The following is a 17,414-nucleotide window of genomic DNA, read 5'->3' as shown; positions in this document are numbered from 1 at the left end:
AGTGATATCTTATTCTTGTTGACTCTTTAAACTCAGTCCCACTGGTTTCAATGAAATTTGCTGCTAAACAACACTTTGATGCTCTCTTCCAGGTATCTTGCTCGAGTAACCGACACAGAAGCTACAGATACCAACAATCCCAAGTTGAACTATGGTATTATGGTGGACTGTGGTAGCAGTGGATCTAGGATCTTTGTGTATTGGTGGCCGAGGCACAATGGCAACCCACATGATTTGCTGGACATCAAACAAATGAGGGACAAAAACAGCAAACCAGTGGTTATGAAAATTAAACCAGGTATTGGAGAAAAGGCCATAACTTGGTTTTTTTCCCCCTGCCATAGCTTAGCAGCATGTCTTAAAAAGAATGGTAATTTATAAAAATGTAGCAGTTTCATTTTATTAAATGTTTTATTGTGTTTTATCCCTGTTTTACTTGGGATGATATGTGCAGGCCAATTCTGCCCATGTTTACTTGGAAGTCAGTCCACATAGCCAAGGGTTTTGATTTCATTCTAACCTCCTTCACCTCATTCTTGCAGACAGTTCTGCTTGCTATTGTAACATAAAAACAAAGAGTTGTTTTCCTGTGGTTTGAAATTCAGCACTGGTTGGCCTGTGCAGTAAACTGGAAGGTTATAACTTTAGAAAAACTCCTTGAGGAAGGACCTATTGGTAGTTACGTCAACTAACAGTGACTGTTTCATGGAAGCTACCTTAAGTATATATATATATATAAAGGTGGTATATAAATAGAAGTTGACGTGTTATGTTGAGATTTTATTTGTTGTCAGACTCGATCTGTGGCATCTGTTCAGTGTCCTTATTTTTTATGTGAATAAATATGATCAAGTCATAATTTTCTTTTCATCAGTGAACTGTGTTTATATGCAATATTTACTAAAAAAATACTGCTGTAGCCTAAAATTCCAATATAGCATGTGAAATTATGCTATTTGGCTATTAGGCATTTTTACTCAGGCACAAGACTCTGTTTAGTGAAACTTACTTCCAATTTGAAAAAAAATAAAATAGAAAAAAATGGAGAACACTGAAAAAAACCACCTACGAAATGTCCTGTTTTCCAGAATGAGTGAAATGCTTTTAAGGATCTGGAATCTGTGGACCAGTTCTATTCAAAGTGCAAACTTCAGGATGCTATATTAAACTTCAAGCCGTATGCTTTTCCTGACACATAAATTGAAAGATGCATCGTTCAAGTACCTGTAATATGGCCTTTTCCCTGGCATTCAAACATACTGTGGATGCCTCCTTTCAAATAGATGGAATGATTATTTGATGTCTTGGGGCCTTTCTTCTCCATTTGGTTGCATGGCCGTTATATGGACTCCAGTTATATATGCCTTTTATGCTCTAATAAAACATATTCCAAGGTCCATTCTAATACAACCTTTGTAGCATGGGAGCCAAGGTGTTTTACTTTTTGCCTAGATAATGTTACTAATCTCAGCTCACATGTCTTGACCTTTCCAGAAACAGGCTTTTTAAAAACCAATAAATCACTTTTGTAGTAAAGTTATAGCCACATGAATTATAGTGGCTAGTAGATCCCTTTGCTCAGGCAGTATTTTGTCTTTAATTGGATTGGCATACTGAATGTTACCCAGAAAATTCACCAAAAAAGCAAACAAGTTATTCAGCTTCCAACTCTTACAATCAGAAACTCTTTGAAATAATAAGGGGTTTTGTGTATGTTGGACTCTCCCACTTTCTGCTGTATGCATATATACTCATATGTATCTCCATTGCTTTTTTTAGGCATTTCAGAATTTGCTACCTCTCCTGAAAAAGTCAGTGACTATATTTTCCCACTTCTGAGCTTTGCTGCTGCACATGTCCCCCGTGCAAAACATAAAGAAACACCTCTGTATATCCTTTGTACAGCAGGGATGAGAATCTTACCAGAGAGGTGACTGAATATCTTTTTTCTATTACAGTTTAATACAGAGAATTGAGTATGTTAGGGGTCTATTTGTATTTTAAACATATTTGGAATCTTGCAGCCAGCAAAAGGCAATACTAGAAGACCTGCTAACTGATATCCCAGTGCATTTTGATTTTCTGTTTTCGGACTCGCATGCTGAGGTTATTTCAGGAAAGCAAGAAGGTAAGGAACTGCTTTTGAAAAAGACAAGTTTGAAACCACATTCACTAGACTGATGGAATGTCTGTCCAGGGAGCAGGTCCCCTTCAGTGGGTGACAGAGAACTGCTACAAGAAACGCATTTGTAAGAGATGCTGTGAATCACAACACAGAATGAGGAGAGCAGAGATATGTCCCTTTCCAGGATGTCTATATACCTAGTTAGCCTACAACCAGATTGTGTCGATACCAGGTCACTCCAATTTTAAGAAGCAAAAAACACAGGCAAATGGGAAGTTAATTTTGAAGGGGCAGGGGCTCCTTAGATTGCTACATTTCCTCTCTACTATAAATTTTAAAAAATATCCAGGGATGTAACAGGGTTAGGGAGTTTGAGGGTGTTAGTTTGGTGGTTGGTTTTTTAGGTAGAATATATTTGGTGGGAAGGAGAATGAATGGATGAGAAGTCTTCCCTGCATGATATAAGAGTAAAATCAGCTGGATTTGTGCAGTATCGAGAGAGGCTGAGAAAGGGCTTTATTGGAGATTCATCAGTGGAATGTCAACAGTTGATCTAAATAAAGCAGATTCTAAATGTGACGTGGGGCTTGCCGATCAGAAGGTCGGCTGTTCGAAACCCCACGATGGGGTGAGCTCCCGTTGCTTGGTCCCAGCTCCTGCCCACCTAGCAGTTCGAAAGCACGTCAAGTGCAAGTAGATAAATAGGTACTGCTCCAGAAGGAAGGTAAACAGTGTTTCCATGTGCTGCTCTAGTTCGGCAGAAGCAGCTTAGTCATTCTGGCCACATGACCTGGAAGCTGTTTGTGGTCTGCAGACAAACACCGGCTCCCTCACCCTGTAAAGCGAGATAAGCACCACAACCCCAGAATTGTCTGCAACTGGACTTAATGGTCAGGGGTCCTTTTACCTTTAAATGTCTTTGAATAACCATACACTGTTTACCCCCACACCCCTCCATTATTTTCAAATACAATTACACTGTGTGAAATGCACTTTTTGCAACTCACCTGTATTTCTTGTAGCATCCTTAGTTAGATTTCTCTTATTTTTTAAATTTATATATTTATATTCTATATTTTGATTTTTTTAAAAAAATCAAGGCAGAGTACAAAATGCAAGAAGAAAATTGACATAAAAACTTGATGAAAAACATAAATAAGTCATCAGGTGTTTCTTTGTCTGCTTAGCTGACTGCTTAATTCACTGCACACATCACAGATACTGGAATCTTTATTTTTTTGTAAGCCTTTCTTTATCCGTTGTTTGTTTTTTCCAGCAATACACCTCTTTCCCCTCATCATAGTTCCCGTGCCTTGTGGCCCTCGAGAAGATGTTGCACTACAACTCCTATCATCCTGGGGATGATGGAAATTGGAGTCCCAACAACATCTAGAGGGCCACAGAGTCCCCACGCCTGTTTTAGCTAAGCCATTCTGTTCTGTTATTTATAGCTGTTCATTAGCAGGCTTGTACTATAAAGCTGGAGGGATGCGGGTGGCGCTGTGGGTTAGGCCACAGAGCATAGGACTTGCCGATCAGAAGGTCGGCGGTTCAAATCCCCTGCGACGGGGTGAGCTCCCGTTGCTCGGTCCCTGCTCCTGCTAACCTAGCAGTTCGAAAGCACTTCAAAGTGTAAGTAGATAAATACGTACCGCTCTGGCGGGAAGGTAAATGGCGTTTCCGTGTGCTGCTCTGGTTCGCCAAAAGTGGCTTGGTCATGCTGGCCACATGACCCAAAAGCTGTAGTCCGGCTCCCTTGGGCAATAAAGCGAGATGAGCGCCACAACCCCAGAGTTGGTCACGACTGGACCTAATGGTTAGGGGTCCCTTTACCTTTACCTTTACTATAAAGCTGCAAGAGCACACTCTGGTGGCAACATTTGGAATCGCTGGGCAGAGCACTTTCATACTACAGTACAGTCGTACCTCTCAAACGCATTGGCTCCTGAACAAATCAGCTCCCAAATGATCGAAACCTGAAAGTGAGTGTTCCCATTTTCGAATGATTTTCAGAAGCTGAATGTCCACTGTGCCTTCCGCTCCTGCAGCCAATCGGAAGCCTTGCCTTGATTTTTTAACTGTTCCGGGAGTCGAATGGACTCCTGGAACACATTCTGTTCAAGAGCCAAGGTATGACTGTACATAGATTTTTAGAAGGTCTTGGAGAGGCTGGAATTTTCTGTTTTTTTCACACATCATTGTGGCCAGTGAGGAATTGTTGTTTTTCTTTTTTTTAACCATGTACCTGAGAAGTAGCATGTCTGGATTAATTTTTTTTAAAAGGAAAGTAGTTTTCCATACAACTCAAGTTTATTGGGGCTCATCCAGACTTGTAGTTGTCCAGTGCCTAGAATGCAGTTTTACCCTTGCCCTGCCATTTTCCTCCAGAAAACCCGCTCTTTAGCAATAAATTGCAGCAAACATCAATCCAGAGTAAACCTGATTGGCATTTGCTCCGATTCATTTTTTTTTTTTTTATAAAGATTTTTATTGTGTTTCTTTTCATAGATTAACAAATTTGTTTACATGGCAACATTCAAGAAACATTTTTTATATATATATATAAGGAAAAATAAAAACAAGAAAAAATATTATGAAACTTTCCTTAACATCTTTCAGCAATTCACTTTTGGACCTCCTCGCATCCTCTCAGCATTGCATTCATTGTTCTAGCCAGTTCAGCAATTTGTTATCTTGTTTCCCATCTTATTATACCTTTAAATGTATTATGTTACCAATTTCAAAAAATTGTAATTTAGTTTTGACATTCTTAGTAAACATAATAATTTGTTTCAAATATTTCTCGTTTTTTCTATCAATACTTACTTTATCATTTCTTAAAATAAATTGCGGAAACATAACATTTCTTAATCGTGCGCTATCTTAACATTCGAACAACTTATAATGTTTTTGCAAATAGTCCTTAAATTTTTTCCAATCCTCCTCCATAGTTTCTTCGCTCAGATCTCGGATTCTGCCAGTCATTTCTGCCAACTCCATATAGTCCATCAACTGCGTCTGCCAGTCCTCCAGTGTGGGTAAATCTGGTGTTTTCCAGAACTTAGCGATGAGAATCCTAGCTGCTGTGGTTGCATACATAAACAAGGTTCTGTCCTTCTTTGGCACCTTCCGGTCCACCATGCCCAAGAGAAAGGCCTCTGGTTTCTTAGAGAAGGTATATCTAAATACCTTTTTCAGCTCATTATGTATGATTTCCCAAAAGGCCTTTACTTTCGGGCAGGTCCACCAGAGGTGAAAGAATGTCCCTTCTGCCTCCTTGCATTTCCAACACTTATTATCAGAAAGATGATATATTTTAGCCAGCTTGACTGGAGTCATGTACCACCGGTATACCATTTTCATAATGTTCTCTTTCAAGGCACTACATGCCGTGAATTTCATACCGGTGTTCCATAACCTTTCCCAGTCTTCAGACATAATGTTGTGTCCCACCTCCTGTGCCCATTTTATCATAGCAGATTTAACTGTCTCATCCTGTGTGTTCCATTTAAGCAGCAAGTCATACATCCTCGAAAGTACCTTAGTCTTTGGTTCTAGCAGCTCCGTCTCCAGTTTCGATTTCTCCAACTGGAAACCCACTTTTCTGTCCATTTTAAATACCTCTTGAATTTGAGCATAATGTAGCCAATCTCGCACCTTACCTTTTAATTTGTCCTGGCTTTGGAGCTTCCAGTTATCTCCAACTCTTTCAATCAGTTCCCAATACTTTGGCCAGTAGGCCTCCATATTGGGCTTTTTTTTAGAAATCTTGGCTTCCACAGGTGATAGCCACCTCGGGGTCTTGCTTTCTAATAAATCCTTGTACTTCATCCAGACGGCAAAAATTGATTTTCTGACAATATGATTTTTAAACAATTTATGGACCTTCGCCTTGTCATACCACAAGTATGCATGCCAACCATACACATTATCAAACCCTTCCAGATCTAGGACATCGGTGTTTTCCAACAGGAACCAATCCTTCAACCAGCAGAAGGCTGCAGCTTCATAGTACAACCTTAGGTCCGGCAGGGCAAACCCCCCTCTTTCTTTTGAGTCGGTTAGTATTTTAAATTTTATTCGGGGCTTTTTGCCCTGCCAGACAAACTTAGAAATATCCTTCTGCCATTTTCCAAAACATTCCATTCTGTCCACGACCTGAAGGGTCTGAAATAAAAATAGCATTTTAGGCAAAACACACATCTTTATAGCTGCGATTCGGCCTGACAAGGTAAGTTTCAATCTTGACCAAATATCCAAGTCTTTTTTAATTTCCAACCAACATTTTTCATAGTTATCTTTAAAAAGGTTTAAATTTTTAGTGGACAAGTATACCCCCAGGTATTTCACTTTTTTAACCACACTTAGCTCTGTCTCTTTCTGATACTCCTCTATCTCTGTAGGTGTCAGATTTTTGACCAAAACCTTAGTTTTTTGTTTGTTTAACTTAAATCCCGCCACCCGACCAAACTCCAAAATAAGTTCCAAAACTCTTTTTGTACTAGATACTGGCTCCTGTACTGTCAAGACTAGGTCATCTGCAAAGGCTTTCAGTTTGTATTGTTTCGCTCCGACCTCTATACCTTGCACCAGCTGGTCCTCCCTAATCATCTTCAGCAATACCTCCAGAACAGAAATAAATAGCAGAGGGGATAAAGGGCACCCCTGTCGTGTCCCTTTTTCAATTCGAAGTTCCTCCGATACCACATTGTTCACTATCAGTTTAGCTTTTTGTTCTAAATAGATTGCTTCTAATCCATTTTCAAACCCCCGTCCCACTCCCATCCCTTTCAAGTTCTTCTTCATAAACATCCAAGAAATGTTGTCAAATGCTTTCTCCGCATCAATAAAGATTAAAGCAGCCCTTGTATTTCTAATTCGCAACAGCTCCAAAATATCAATGATGTTCCTGGTATTGTCCGACATGTGTCTACCAGGGAGAAAGCCTGCTTGGTCCTTGTGAATTACTTCATTTAATACTTTTTTAAGTCTACTTGCTAAAATGTCTGCAAAAATTTTGTAATCCACATTCAGGAGTGAGATGGGACGGTAGTTCTTAAGCTGAGTCTTTTCCCTTTCTGACTTGGGAATCAATGTGATAAATGCTTCTTTCCACGTTTCCGGTGCCTTCCTCCCCTCCATGATCTGGTTACAAACCTCCAACAACGGTTGTATCAAGAAATCCTTCAAAGTTTTGTAATATTTGGAGGTGAGTCCATCCGGGCCTGGAGATTTGCCCAGCTGCATGTTTTGGATGGCACCTTCAATTTCCTGTTGAGTTATTTTGCTGTTAAGAATTGATCTTTTATCTTGACTTATTTTAGGTAGTCCATTTGTTTCCAAAAATTGGTCCATTTCCGGTTCTTTCTGAGGCCCCTGTGCGTAGAGCTCTTTGAAATATCTGTGGAAGCACTTTCTTATTTCTTCTGGTTTCTGAACTATTTTTCCTTGAATCTCCAGATTTGTAACCGTATTTAACTTTTGTCTTTTTTTCAGCTGCCAAGCCAGCAACTTTCCACATTTATTTGCTGATTCAAACGATCTCTGCTTCATTTGTTTGATTTTCCACTCAATCTCTTGATTGATCAGTTTCGAATATTGTGCTTGATGAAATTTGATCTCTCTTAGCACCTCTTTAGATTTCGGTTTGGTTCTCAATTTTTTCTCTCCTTCACTTATTTTCTCTAAACTTTTGATTGGCCTTCTTCACAATCTCTGATTCTTAACCAAGGTGTCATTCATTCTCCATCTGAAGATCCAGTTGGTACTTGCATCCCAGATTGTTCTTTTCTCCACCGTAGTGTTCAAATTTATTTCAAAGTAGTCCTTTAGTGTTTTTTGGGCCTTCTTCACAATCTCTTGATCTCTTAACAAGGTGTCATTCATTCTCCATCTGAAGGATCCAGTTGGGAAAAGTCTCAGTTCCATTTTTATGGCATTGTGGTCGGAGCAGGTTTTTGGGCAGATTTCCACTTTTCTCGTTTTCGGAGCCAGCCCTCTAGATATCCAAATTTGGTCGATTCGTGTCCATGACAAGTGGGCCTCAGAAAAGAAAGTTCCTTCTTTACCCAAGGGGTTCTTTGTCCTCCAAATGTCAATCAAGTCCATATTGTCTGTCATTTCAAAGAAAGTTTTAGGGAGTCTGCCCTCTGTTGTTAAGTTTTGATTTTGGGATTTGTCCATATTTGTAGACACCACCCCATTCATATCTCCCATCACAATAATATTAGCATAGTCCAAATAGTCCATCATTGTCTCATGCAGCTTCTTGTAGAATTCTGATTTTCCATCATTTGGCGCGTAGATTCCTAATATCAAAATCTTTTCCCCTTGTGTTTGAATTTCAATTGCGAGGATTCTTCCATGATCATCTTTAAATAAAAATTTTGGCGACAGGTTCTCCTTTGCATAAATTACAACACCTCTTTTTTTAACTTTATCTGATGAGATAAATTCTTGGCCAAGTCTTTTATTAATTAATACTTTCCTGTGGAGCCTAGTCACGTGTGTTTCTTGCAAACATATTACATCCAATTGTTCTTTTTTTAGGATATGAAATATCCTTCTCCTTTTTTCCGGAGAATTCCCGCCATTTATGTTCCAACTAAGTAGCTGCAGAGACATCCTGTTCTATTTAAGATGTTCTTAAGATGGGGTGTCTTCCTTTTGTTCAGATCCCGAAGGTATAGGCGTTGGCCCACTTCCGGGCGGTGCTGGTGCTGGTAAAACTGGAAACCAATCCGCTCCTTTTTGGAGATCTTCTCCGTGGTCGTGAAGGAACCTTTGGTTATCTTCAGGTGTTCTTATTTTAACCTTCCTTTCTTTGTAGGTGAAGGATAATCCCTGTGGAAACTCCCACCTATAGGGGATTGCGTTGTGTCTCAGCAATTTTGCTAATTCTGTATAGGTGGCTCTAAGGTCCAGCAGCTGCCTCGGGATATCTCTGTAAATTTCCACTCTTTTCTCTTGTATTTCAATTGCTTTTTTGAAGTGAAGGCCTAGGATCTTGTCTCTCTCTTCCTTTGTTCTTAAAATTATCAAGCAGTCTCTGGATCTGTCTTTCCTTACCAGTCTTCCCAATCTATATGCCGAGACAATCTTAAAATCCGTGTCTTCCTTTAAACCCCAGAACTTCGAGAATTCCTGTGTTAAGTATCCAATCAAATCTCCTTGCTCGAGTTCTGGAATACCTCTCAATTTGATGTTGCTCTCACGATTTTTCAGTTCCACCATTGACAGATAGACTTGTTGTTCACCCACCTGTTTGTGCAGGGGCCTAACTTCTCCTTTTATTTCTTCAACCTCTTTTTGTAGGACTCCCACTTTCTGGATTGCTTCTCCAGCTAATTCTCGATTCTCCGCTGTTGCTCCTTGCAATTTCTCTATGGCTTGCGTGTGCTGGGAAACTTGGTCAGTCAGTTTTTGGATCGAGGAAGTTGCTTTATCTATCTTCACAGACTGATCGTCCACCTTCTGATTTAAACTTGATAGTTGCTCCAATATTTGTTTTAATAGTGTGTCTGACCCACCTGCTGCCATATCTTCCTCAGTGGACTTCTCAGTTATTTCCCCTTGTTCTCTATGAGACACCAGTACAGCTGGAACCGACGAACGGCGTCCTTGGGTCAATGTTGTTTGTACAAATTGTGCTGGTCTTCTTTCCTTTTCCTTTTCTTTTTCCTTAGCTTCTTTAGTTTCCTTTGCTTTAGACGCTCTTGTTCTCCCTGCACCACTCATTACACATCTGTCAATGTTCAAGGTCAAATTGTCTATTGTTCCATGGGAAAGACAAATTCAGGAGTAAACAGCCAGTGAGATGGAATTCAAAACAAAAGTCAGTTCCCAGGATTTTGTAATCCGAAAGCCCTGTAGGGGGAGTGCCACCCAATTTCAAAGACAAGGAAGGAAGTAATCCGCCATTGAAGTTCCAAATTGTTTCAAAACAATAAATTCGTTAATCCAAAAGTCCCTTCATAAATTCAAGATCTCCCAAAGCACCTTTTATAAATCGACAAAGTTTCACGAAAGGTGCTTGTAACAGTATCCCAATCAGTCTTTTCTGCTCAAATGTAACAATTACTTTCTAGCACAGTGCAACTGTTTCCGCAGTTTGACACAGTCTCTCTCTCTGGCAGCCCGACAATCTGGCTCTTTAAAAATACAGCCCAAAGAAGAAAAAAGATAGGAGGAAAGTCACCATCTGCTGCTTCTTTTAGTCAATGTCCATTTCCACCTTGAGCTCAATAAGAAAGGCAAATTTTATAGCACGAAAAAGTTTAAGCTTCCCAAAGTCCCGTTTCAAATGCTTCCGTTTCTAAAAGCTTTGCTTTGATCTTGTCAGCAATGTCGGAAGACGGACTTCCCTTTTCTCGTCTCCCGCTTTCAGCCAAATTAACCGAATTTCTTTGCCAAATTTTAAACCCCTTTACTCACGGGTATGTTGCTTGCAGTTTAGCGTTGATTTTAGGAAGAAGGATCAGCGCTCATCTGTAACAGCCGCGCGGCTTCGCTTCCGCGGAAAGAGCGATGAACTCACAGCACCGCTACCCCTCCTTCACTCCGGGTCTCCTTACGGGGTCCCTTCTGTGCTTTCGGAGCAGCTTCTGGTGCCCGCCGAGTCCCACGGCCACGGGCTCACTCTACCCGTGGTTTATCTTGATGGGTCGTCGCTATGCCGCAGCGACCGACCCTTTTCCGCGGAGCCCCTCTTCAGAGCCCGAAGAGGACCGCCATTACAGTTTCGCGCCGCCCCCGGAAGTCCAGAACTGTGGCATTTGCTCCGATTCAGTGGTAAAGATCTGGTTTCCCGGGGTGAAAGTGACTGGGCAAGGGCAAGTCTCGTTGGGCCCTTGTTATAATACTGTTTTAATTAAGTTTACTATTTTTAAAGGTGCAGCTCAATAACTTTTAATACTTAAAATTGTTCTCTTAAATTTTCTAGGAGTATATGCGTGGATTGGAATCAACTTTGTCCTGGGAAGATTTGAGCATACCGATGATGGCAAGTGTCTCAATAGCACTCTATGTAGCCTACCAAAGGGAGAAATGGTGTTGATGGTCCGATGGCTGTTGCTTGTGGACAATATCCTTCAGCAGCTGTGAATAAAAGTTGATCAGCAGCTGTGCTTGGTGGATTCTGATCCATAATAATGATATAGAGTCTAAAAATATGTGTGTCTATTAGAGAACAGAAGGCATAAAACAATACCCTAAATATTTTCAGCTACAGAAGTTTTAACAAGGCTGTGTGTGTGTGTGTGTGTGTGTATACACACACATGCACCAGGAAGTCCCAAAAACATTAGCTTTTGAGAGGTATGGAGGCGACTTTGAATAAGTACTTCAACCCCATACTGTATTATTTTCATTGCTATTTTCTGTATCTTTCCCAGCTCTGTGTTACCATTTTTGAAAACAATATACAAGTCATTCTAAATATGCCTACTTTAGAATGACATTGCAACATTTCCTGTTTTACTCCAAGCTTCTTTCCTAATACTGTTAAAATATATAGCACATATTTTCTCCCACCACAAGCTAACTTTCCTATTACCTTCCAGGTCTCTTGTCATTATGGCTGTGATGTGGGATCATTGGGGCACTATGCTCAGAGAGCTTACCGAGAGTCCTCCTCAAGAGTGTTATACCAAGAATTGCATGTTTTTGTCAACTCTGCAGCCTAGCAAACTCTTGGCATTAGGCTGCCATTGCAGGATTGCCATTTCTACATTGTATGGCAGTGCAAATGTTTGAAATTCAGATCCTCAGAAGGGTTTGCCCCCACATCTCAACATCCTTCACGTCTTGTCTTTCAGAGGATGATGCTGTAGTGGAGGTGCATATTCCTGGCAGTGAAAACAAGGAAGCCATTCTTCGAAAGAGGACTGTGGGTATACTTGACATGGGTGGTGTGTCAACTCAAATAGCATACGAAGTCCCTAAAACTGTAAGCTTTGCCTCTTCACAGCAGGTTATTATCTGTACAACTTTTCCTTCTTTTCCTTTTGTTTTTTTCCTGTGTTTTAATCCATATACCATTGATTCTTTTTCTTTTGCGTGTTATGAGTTCTGTGCTTCACTACGTGACATCTTCACCCCAAGATGAGAGGAGGTTGCATCTTGATGTCCCATCAGCTAAGCAGTCTGCCTGTACATGATTCATTTCATCAGTCAGTTTAATACAAATGTCCTTGAATTATGCTACACAACCGTTCACTTTTCCTGGTGTTTAACCCCCATTTTGAATTGTGCCATTTAAATTGTGACACTTTTGGTGGGAATATGCGGTGGTGTATGGATTGTGGGTGTTATTTATTTTGGTTTGTTGGTTTGTTTTTATAAAGTTTTATTCAGACCTTTCCTAATACATTGCAATAAAAACCAACTAATCTAAACAAAAACATAAACATAAAAAAGAAAGAAAAAAGAATACGAAGTCCTCTTTCACAGATAAATCTTAACTTGTCACACACAGAGACAGGTGAACCACCCCAGCTCCCACCTGGGAGATTCTCTTCCCTGCCTCATGCAGGTTCTTTTGTCAATTATCAATAACCTTCATCAGCATGTTAGCCCCTCTTTAACCCTGAATAGAGAGCCACAAATAATACAAAAGACCAAAGCAAAGCAGAAAGAAAAAGGAAAGAAAACAAATAAGAATATTAAAGAAAAGAATAAAGTGGAAATGAAAAATAAAAAGTAGATAAAAAGGACTTCCAACTATCTATCTGTCAGTTATATATACTATAGTTCTTCAAAACGGTCAAATGTTCAATCTAGAGTAGTATCCAGCTGTTCCTTCCTCTGCTAGGTGCTTTTTTCTAGTTTTCCATCTGGGACTCTCCTGTTCATTTCTTTCACTGCAAGAAGTCCAAAGGAGGTTCTTTGATTATTATTATCTGTAAGAGTCAACAATAGTCCTCCTCTAGTCCAACATCACAACGTTCCCTCCAATTTTAAGAAACATTCAGTCCTTATTCGTTCCAGAATTTCTTCACTATGGTTATGTATTAACACAACAGTCCATAATTATTTAGTTCTTATATAGTCATTAATCCACTCCCAAATTCATATCTTCCAATCCCATTTCCTTGTAGCTATTGGTTGTCAATCCTTTTTTTTAATAGAATTTTTCTCCTCTTCCATTCTTTTTCCAAAAATGTTGCAGGAAACGTAGTAGCTCTTTCTTCCAGTTTCAATCACATTCCTTTCTTTCTCAACCCTATCTCTTCCAGTTCAGGATATTTCTTAGTCTCTCCATCTATGCACACCACCGCCTCCTCCAACATCATAACTCCAGCATTTGGCTATTTCACTCCTTCAGGCATCTGTGTGGATGTTCTCTGGATTTCATCCTCTCTTGTCTCCAGTTTTACCATTCCGTTCTCCTTTTCTGGCAGTTCTCCATCAGCATTTTCTCCAAGTATTCTGTAACTTCTCCAGCCTCGGCTTTACACAATACAATTTTTAAAACCATTTTACTCATCTCCACTTTAATTTCTAACAGTTGCTTATGGAATAATTGCTGCATGACATTGACAGTTAATGATTTTTTTTAAAAAATCCTTCCAGTAGCAGCTTAGAGACCAACTAAGTTTGCTATTGGTATGTGCTTTAAAATAGTTTAAAATTCAGCATCCACGGTGCACTCTCAGAAATCCACACGGTTCTTGCCTATCTTAAGAGTCAAGCAGTGCATTCCTAACATTTCAGTCCCATAGGCAGCCATGTAGCTCTCTTTTCAAGCATTAATCAGTGAGATGGAGGGTTGAAAATAGATCACAGTAAAATGAAAACCTCTCAGAAATGGAGAACCTCCCAGCTGTAGATAACTTTATTTGATAAATTACTTAAACATGCTTCATCCTTTATTTGTTTTCAACCTCTTAATGATGTGTCCTCTTAAGCCAACTGGCAGGTCATATTTCACGTGAACATTTTAACCAACAGACAGAGAATGCCTCTGTAGAAATAGTCTCTGTAGTAATTTCAAAAGTAATTCAGGAAAGGAGGTTTTGCTGGACTTTGCTCTAGAGACTAACCTCTAGGGCTATTAAGTGGTGTTTGCGCCAGGTTACATTTCTTCTGCCCCCAATGCATGTTCCTCAAAGATTTCTCTGTCCCATGGAGGGAGTAATGATTCCAGGGCATTCAGAAGTTAATATATCTGCCCCTTGCCTTCAGTAATTTATACTTTATATGTGGTAAAGATGTCAAAGGGTGGGAAGGAAAAGAAGAGGCAAGAGTTAACGGGTGAATATAAGAACATGTACAGTTTCCCCATGGGTGGGCTGCAACCAGGATCATAAATTGCGCAGATTTGGTCAACTAGCAGAGTTTTGGGTGTTGGTGCTGCTTTCTTTAGCAAGGGCTACCCCATGTGGTGCTCTCCAAATGTTAATCAACTGCAACTCCTATCAGCCCCAACCAGCATGTCTGATTGCCGGACATGATGGGAGTTGTAGTCCAACTGCATCTGGAGGTCCCCCGCTTTGACACTTGGGTATTGAGTACAAAGAGTTCCTCTAGAGAAAGTTCTTGTGAAAATGTTTAGAGAGCTGCAGATTTGAAATAACTTCCCTCTATTCAGAGTTAAGTGTTACACAACACAAAGCAGAGCTGTTCATGCCTCTTTAATCTCGTCTTTTGGGATCTGCAGGAGGAGGTGGCCAAGAACCTACTTGCAGAGTTTAATCTAGGGTGCGATGCTCACCAAACTGAACATGTGTACCGAGTTTATGTGGCAACTTTCCTCGGCTTTGGTGGAAATGCTGCCCGGCAGAGATATGCAGACAGCATATTTACCACCACAGTATTTAGAAACAGGTAATATTCTATGATTAACTTGATTTCCAGATCCAAATGATTTCCCTCCTGTACATGTCAACATTTAAATCTTCCCCAGTGAGATGGGCACATCTTCAGATGGTTGCAGTAATCATGTAGGTAAGAGCTATTTGACAGTGGGACAGACGCCCTCGGAAGGTGGTGGACTCTTCTTCATTAGAGATTGTTAAGCAGAAGGTGGATGCTTTAGTTGAGATTCCTGCATTGCAGGCGGTTGGACTAGATGACCATGAAGGTCCCTTCCAATACTATGATTCTATAAGCTCCTTCCCAGCACCCTCTCCCTGGAGGGCTTTGGCTCAACTGGAACTCCAGTCAGGCTCGCTCTGCCCCCTCCTTTCCTCACACCTCAGTTCCAAGGAACTTGGAAGCCTCACTCTTAACTGCTACGTGTCTCCCTAGCCCTTCTTTATCTGACTTATCTCCCAGCCATCATTATGATTAATATTGCCATTTACTCAGTTTGTATATACTGCCCTTCACAGGGCAGTTCACAAAATGAGAACACAAAATACATAACAAACAAAAACAAACCAATAACCCCTCTCCCACAAACAGATTTAAAGGCTGTATAATGTTTACTCAGCCAAAGCCTGGTTATAGAGAAATGCTTTTGCCTAGTGCTTAAATATGCCATGAAGGTGCCAGGTGAGTCTCCCTAGAGAGAGCAGTCCAGAAGCAGGGAGCCACCACAGAAAAGACCCTGTTCTCATGTTGCCACCCTCTGGACTGCCAGCAGGCCCTGCTGACCAGTGTCCTGATCGCGTATCCATGCAAGAGGAACATTAGAAAAAGCTTTCTCATGGGAGGAGCTGTGTGGCACTGGAACAGCCTGCCTCAGGGAGTGGTGGGCCCTCCTTCACGGGTGGGATGGTTGTCTGTCAGGGATGTTAAGCACAGGTGGAATGGTCCTCTGTTAAGGATGTTGTAGTTGCATCCTGCATTGACCACCACAGGCCTACTAGAAGTCACAGATTTTGCCATTGTGTTGCTTTCCCCAATTTGTGCTTGCCCACCTGACACAGCGCCAGGTGGGACCACTCTCCAAGGCAGAGCAATCTGGTATCCTGTAAACTGTTTTTGCACATGTAACTTTGCTCAATCTTTTTTGCAGGCTTCTAGGCAAACAGATTGGTATGACTTCTGATACCCCCTATTTAGACCCTTGCCTGCCTTTGGATGCTGAGGATGAAATCCAGCAGAATGGGCAGAAGATGCATCTTCGAGGGACAGGAGATTTTCACTTGTGCCGTGATGTTATTCAGCCTTTCATGAATAAGACAAATGAGACGCAGACTTCTTTGAATGGCATTTATCAGCCTCCTGTGCACTTTGAGAACAGCGAGTTCTATGGGTTCTCAGAGTTCTATTACTGTACCGAGGATGTATTGCGGATGGGAGGAGAGTACATCGCTGCTAAGTTTATTAAAGCTGCAAAGGTAAAAGGTCCCTCTGCTTTTGGGTGGTGAAGGGGCAGCTAGATTGTCAGACCAAGGGCCTGGGAGGCTAGGGGTCATCGTCTCAGTGAACCCACAAAGCTAATTTGGTGATCTTGGGGCAATCACTTTTCTCTCAGCCTAACCAGCCTCAGATGGTTGTTGTGAAAGTGAAATTGGCAGTGGTGGGGGTGGGGTGTGTGTGTGTAAGAGAGACAGCGTGCTTTTTATATGACCCTGAGTTCCTTGGAAGGAGGGCAGGGCAAAATATAATAAAATTAATGCTACTCTTTATTACACATGTACATGAGTTGTGATTGATGTTGAAGAGTTTTGGTTCTGAGAGTCCTAAGTTTCTATCATTAAGGTAACATTCTGCTATATAGGTATATTTATTTCATTTATGAATTGCTTTCCATGAAACATTCCAAAGCGATCGACAATAAACCCATCAATAAGAAAGATTTCCTAACCAATACAGATACAAACTGGGATCGGAATATTCACTTAAAAGGATTTTTGAAAAAGGAAGGTCTTCAGTTGGTACCAAAAAGGACAATAGAGACAGCGCTTGTATGATATGTAACGGGGTGGGTTCCAGAGGTATAGGCATATACATGCAATACACAGATTCCCTGCATATGTTCAATAAAATCCTCACCAGCCAACTCCTTAATTTTCGGCTTCATGGAGAGGGAACAGCAGGGGGTGGTAGTTACTGTGATCAAACTGGGGAAGAGGTTCGGGCAAGAAGAGTGCCTGGAGGGAGCCTGGCTGTTGCTCATAGTGGTGGAGCAGAGATGGGTGGTGGAGATGGAAAGAGATGTAATTTTGAGCTAGTAGGCTCTGAAAGCCCATACTGACAAGGGAGAAGCAAGTTCTTTAAAAAGGTGCTCAATTTTTATTTGAGCCCAATTGACACTTTTCTTTTTATTTAGAGAACCTGTTTCTCCCTTGTGTGTGTTCCTGTTATAACCCCCACCCTGTTTCATTCCTGGAAGCTCTTC

The 17,414-nt window shown here is 40.8% G+C and overlaps 1 protein-coding gene across 1 annotated transcript in view; it reads left to right on the top strand.

The window, feature by feature from the left end:
* The window catches only part of ENTPD4 (ectonucleoside triphosphate diphosphohydrolase 4), a 30,269-nt gene that overhangs the window by 5,731 nt on the left and 7,124 nt on the right, over window positions 1–17,414 (top strand). Inside the window, exons 5-11 of the mRNA XM_081171904.1 lie at window positions 93–298; window positions 1,780–1,930; window positions 2,025–2,128; window positions 11,067–11,126; window positions 11,941–12,071; window positions 14,784–14,950; window positions 16,086–16,436. Of these exons, the coding sequence (XP_081028030.1) occupies window positions 93–298; window positions 1,780–1,930; window positions 2,025–2,128; window positions 11,067–11,126; window positions 11,941–12,071; window positions 14,784–14,950; window positions 16,086–16,436 (1,170 nt within the window). The remainder of the gene's footprint in view (window positions 1–92; window positions 299–1,779; window positions 1,931–2,024; window positions 2,129–11,066; window positions 11,127–11,940; window positions 12,072–14,783; window positions 14,951–16,085; window positions 16,437–17,414) is intronic.

Source organism: Podarcis bocagei, assembly GCF_964188305.1.
Source record: "Podarcis bocagei genome assembly, chromosome: 15".
Taxonomy (NCBI): Eukaryota; Metazoa; Chordata; class Lepidosauria; order Squamata; family Lacertidae; genus Podarcis; species Podarcis bocagei.
This window is presented reverse-complemented; position numbering and strand designations above follow the sequence as displayed.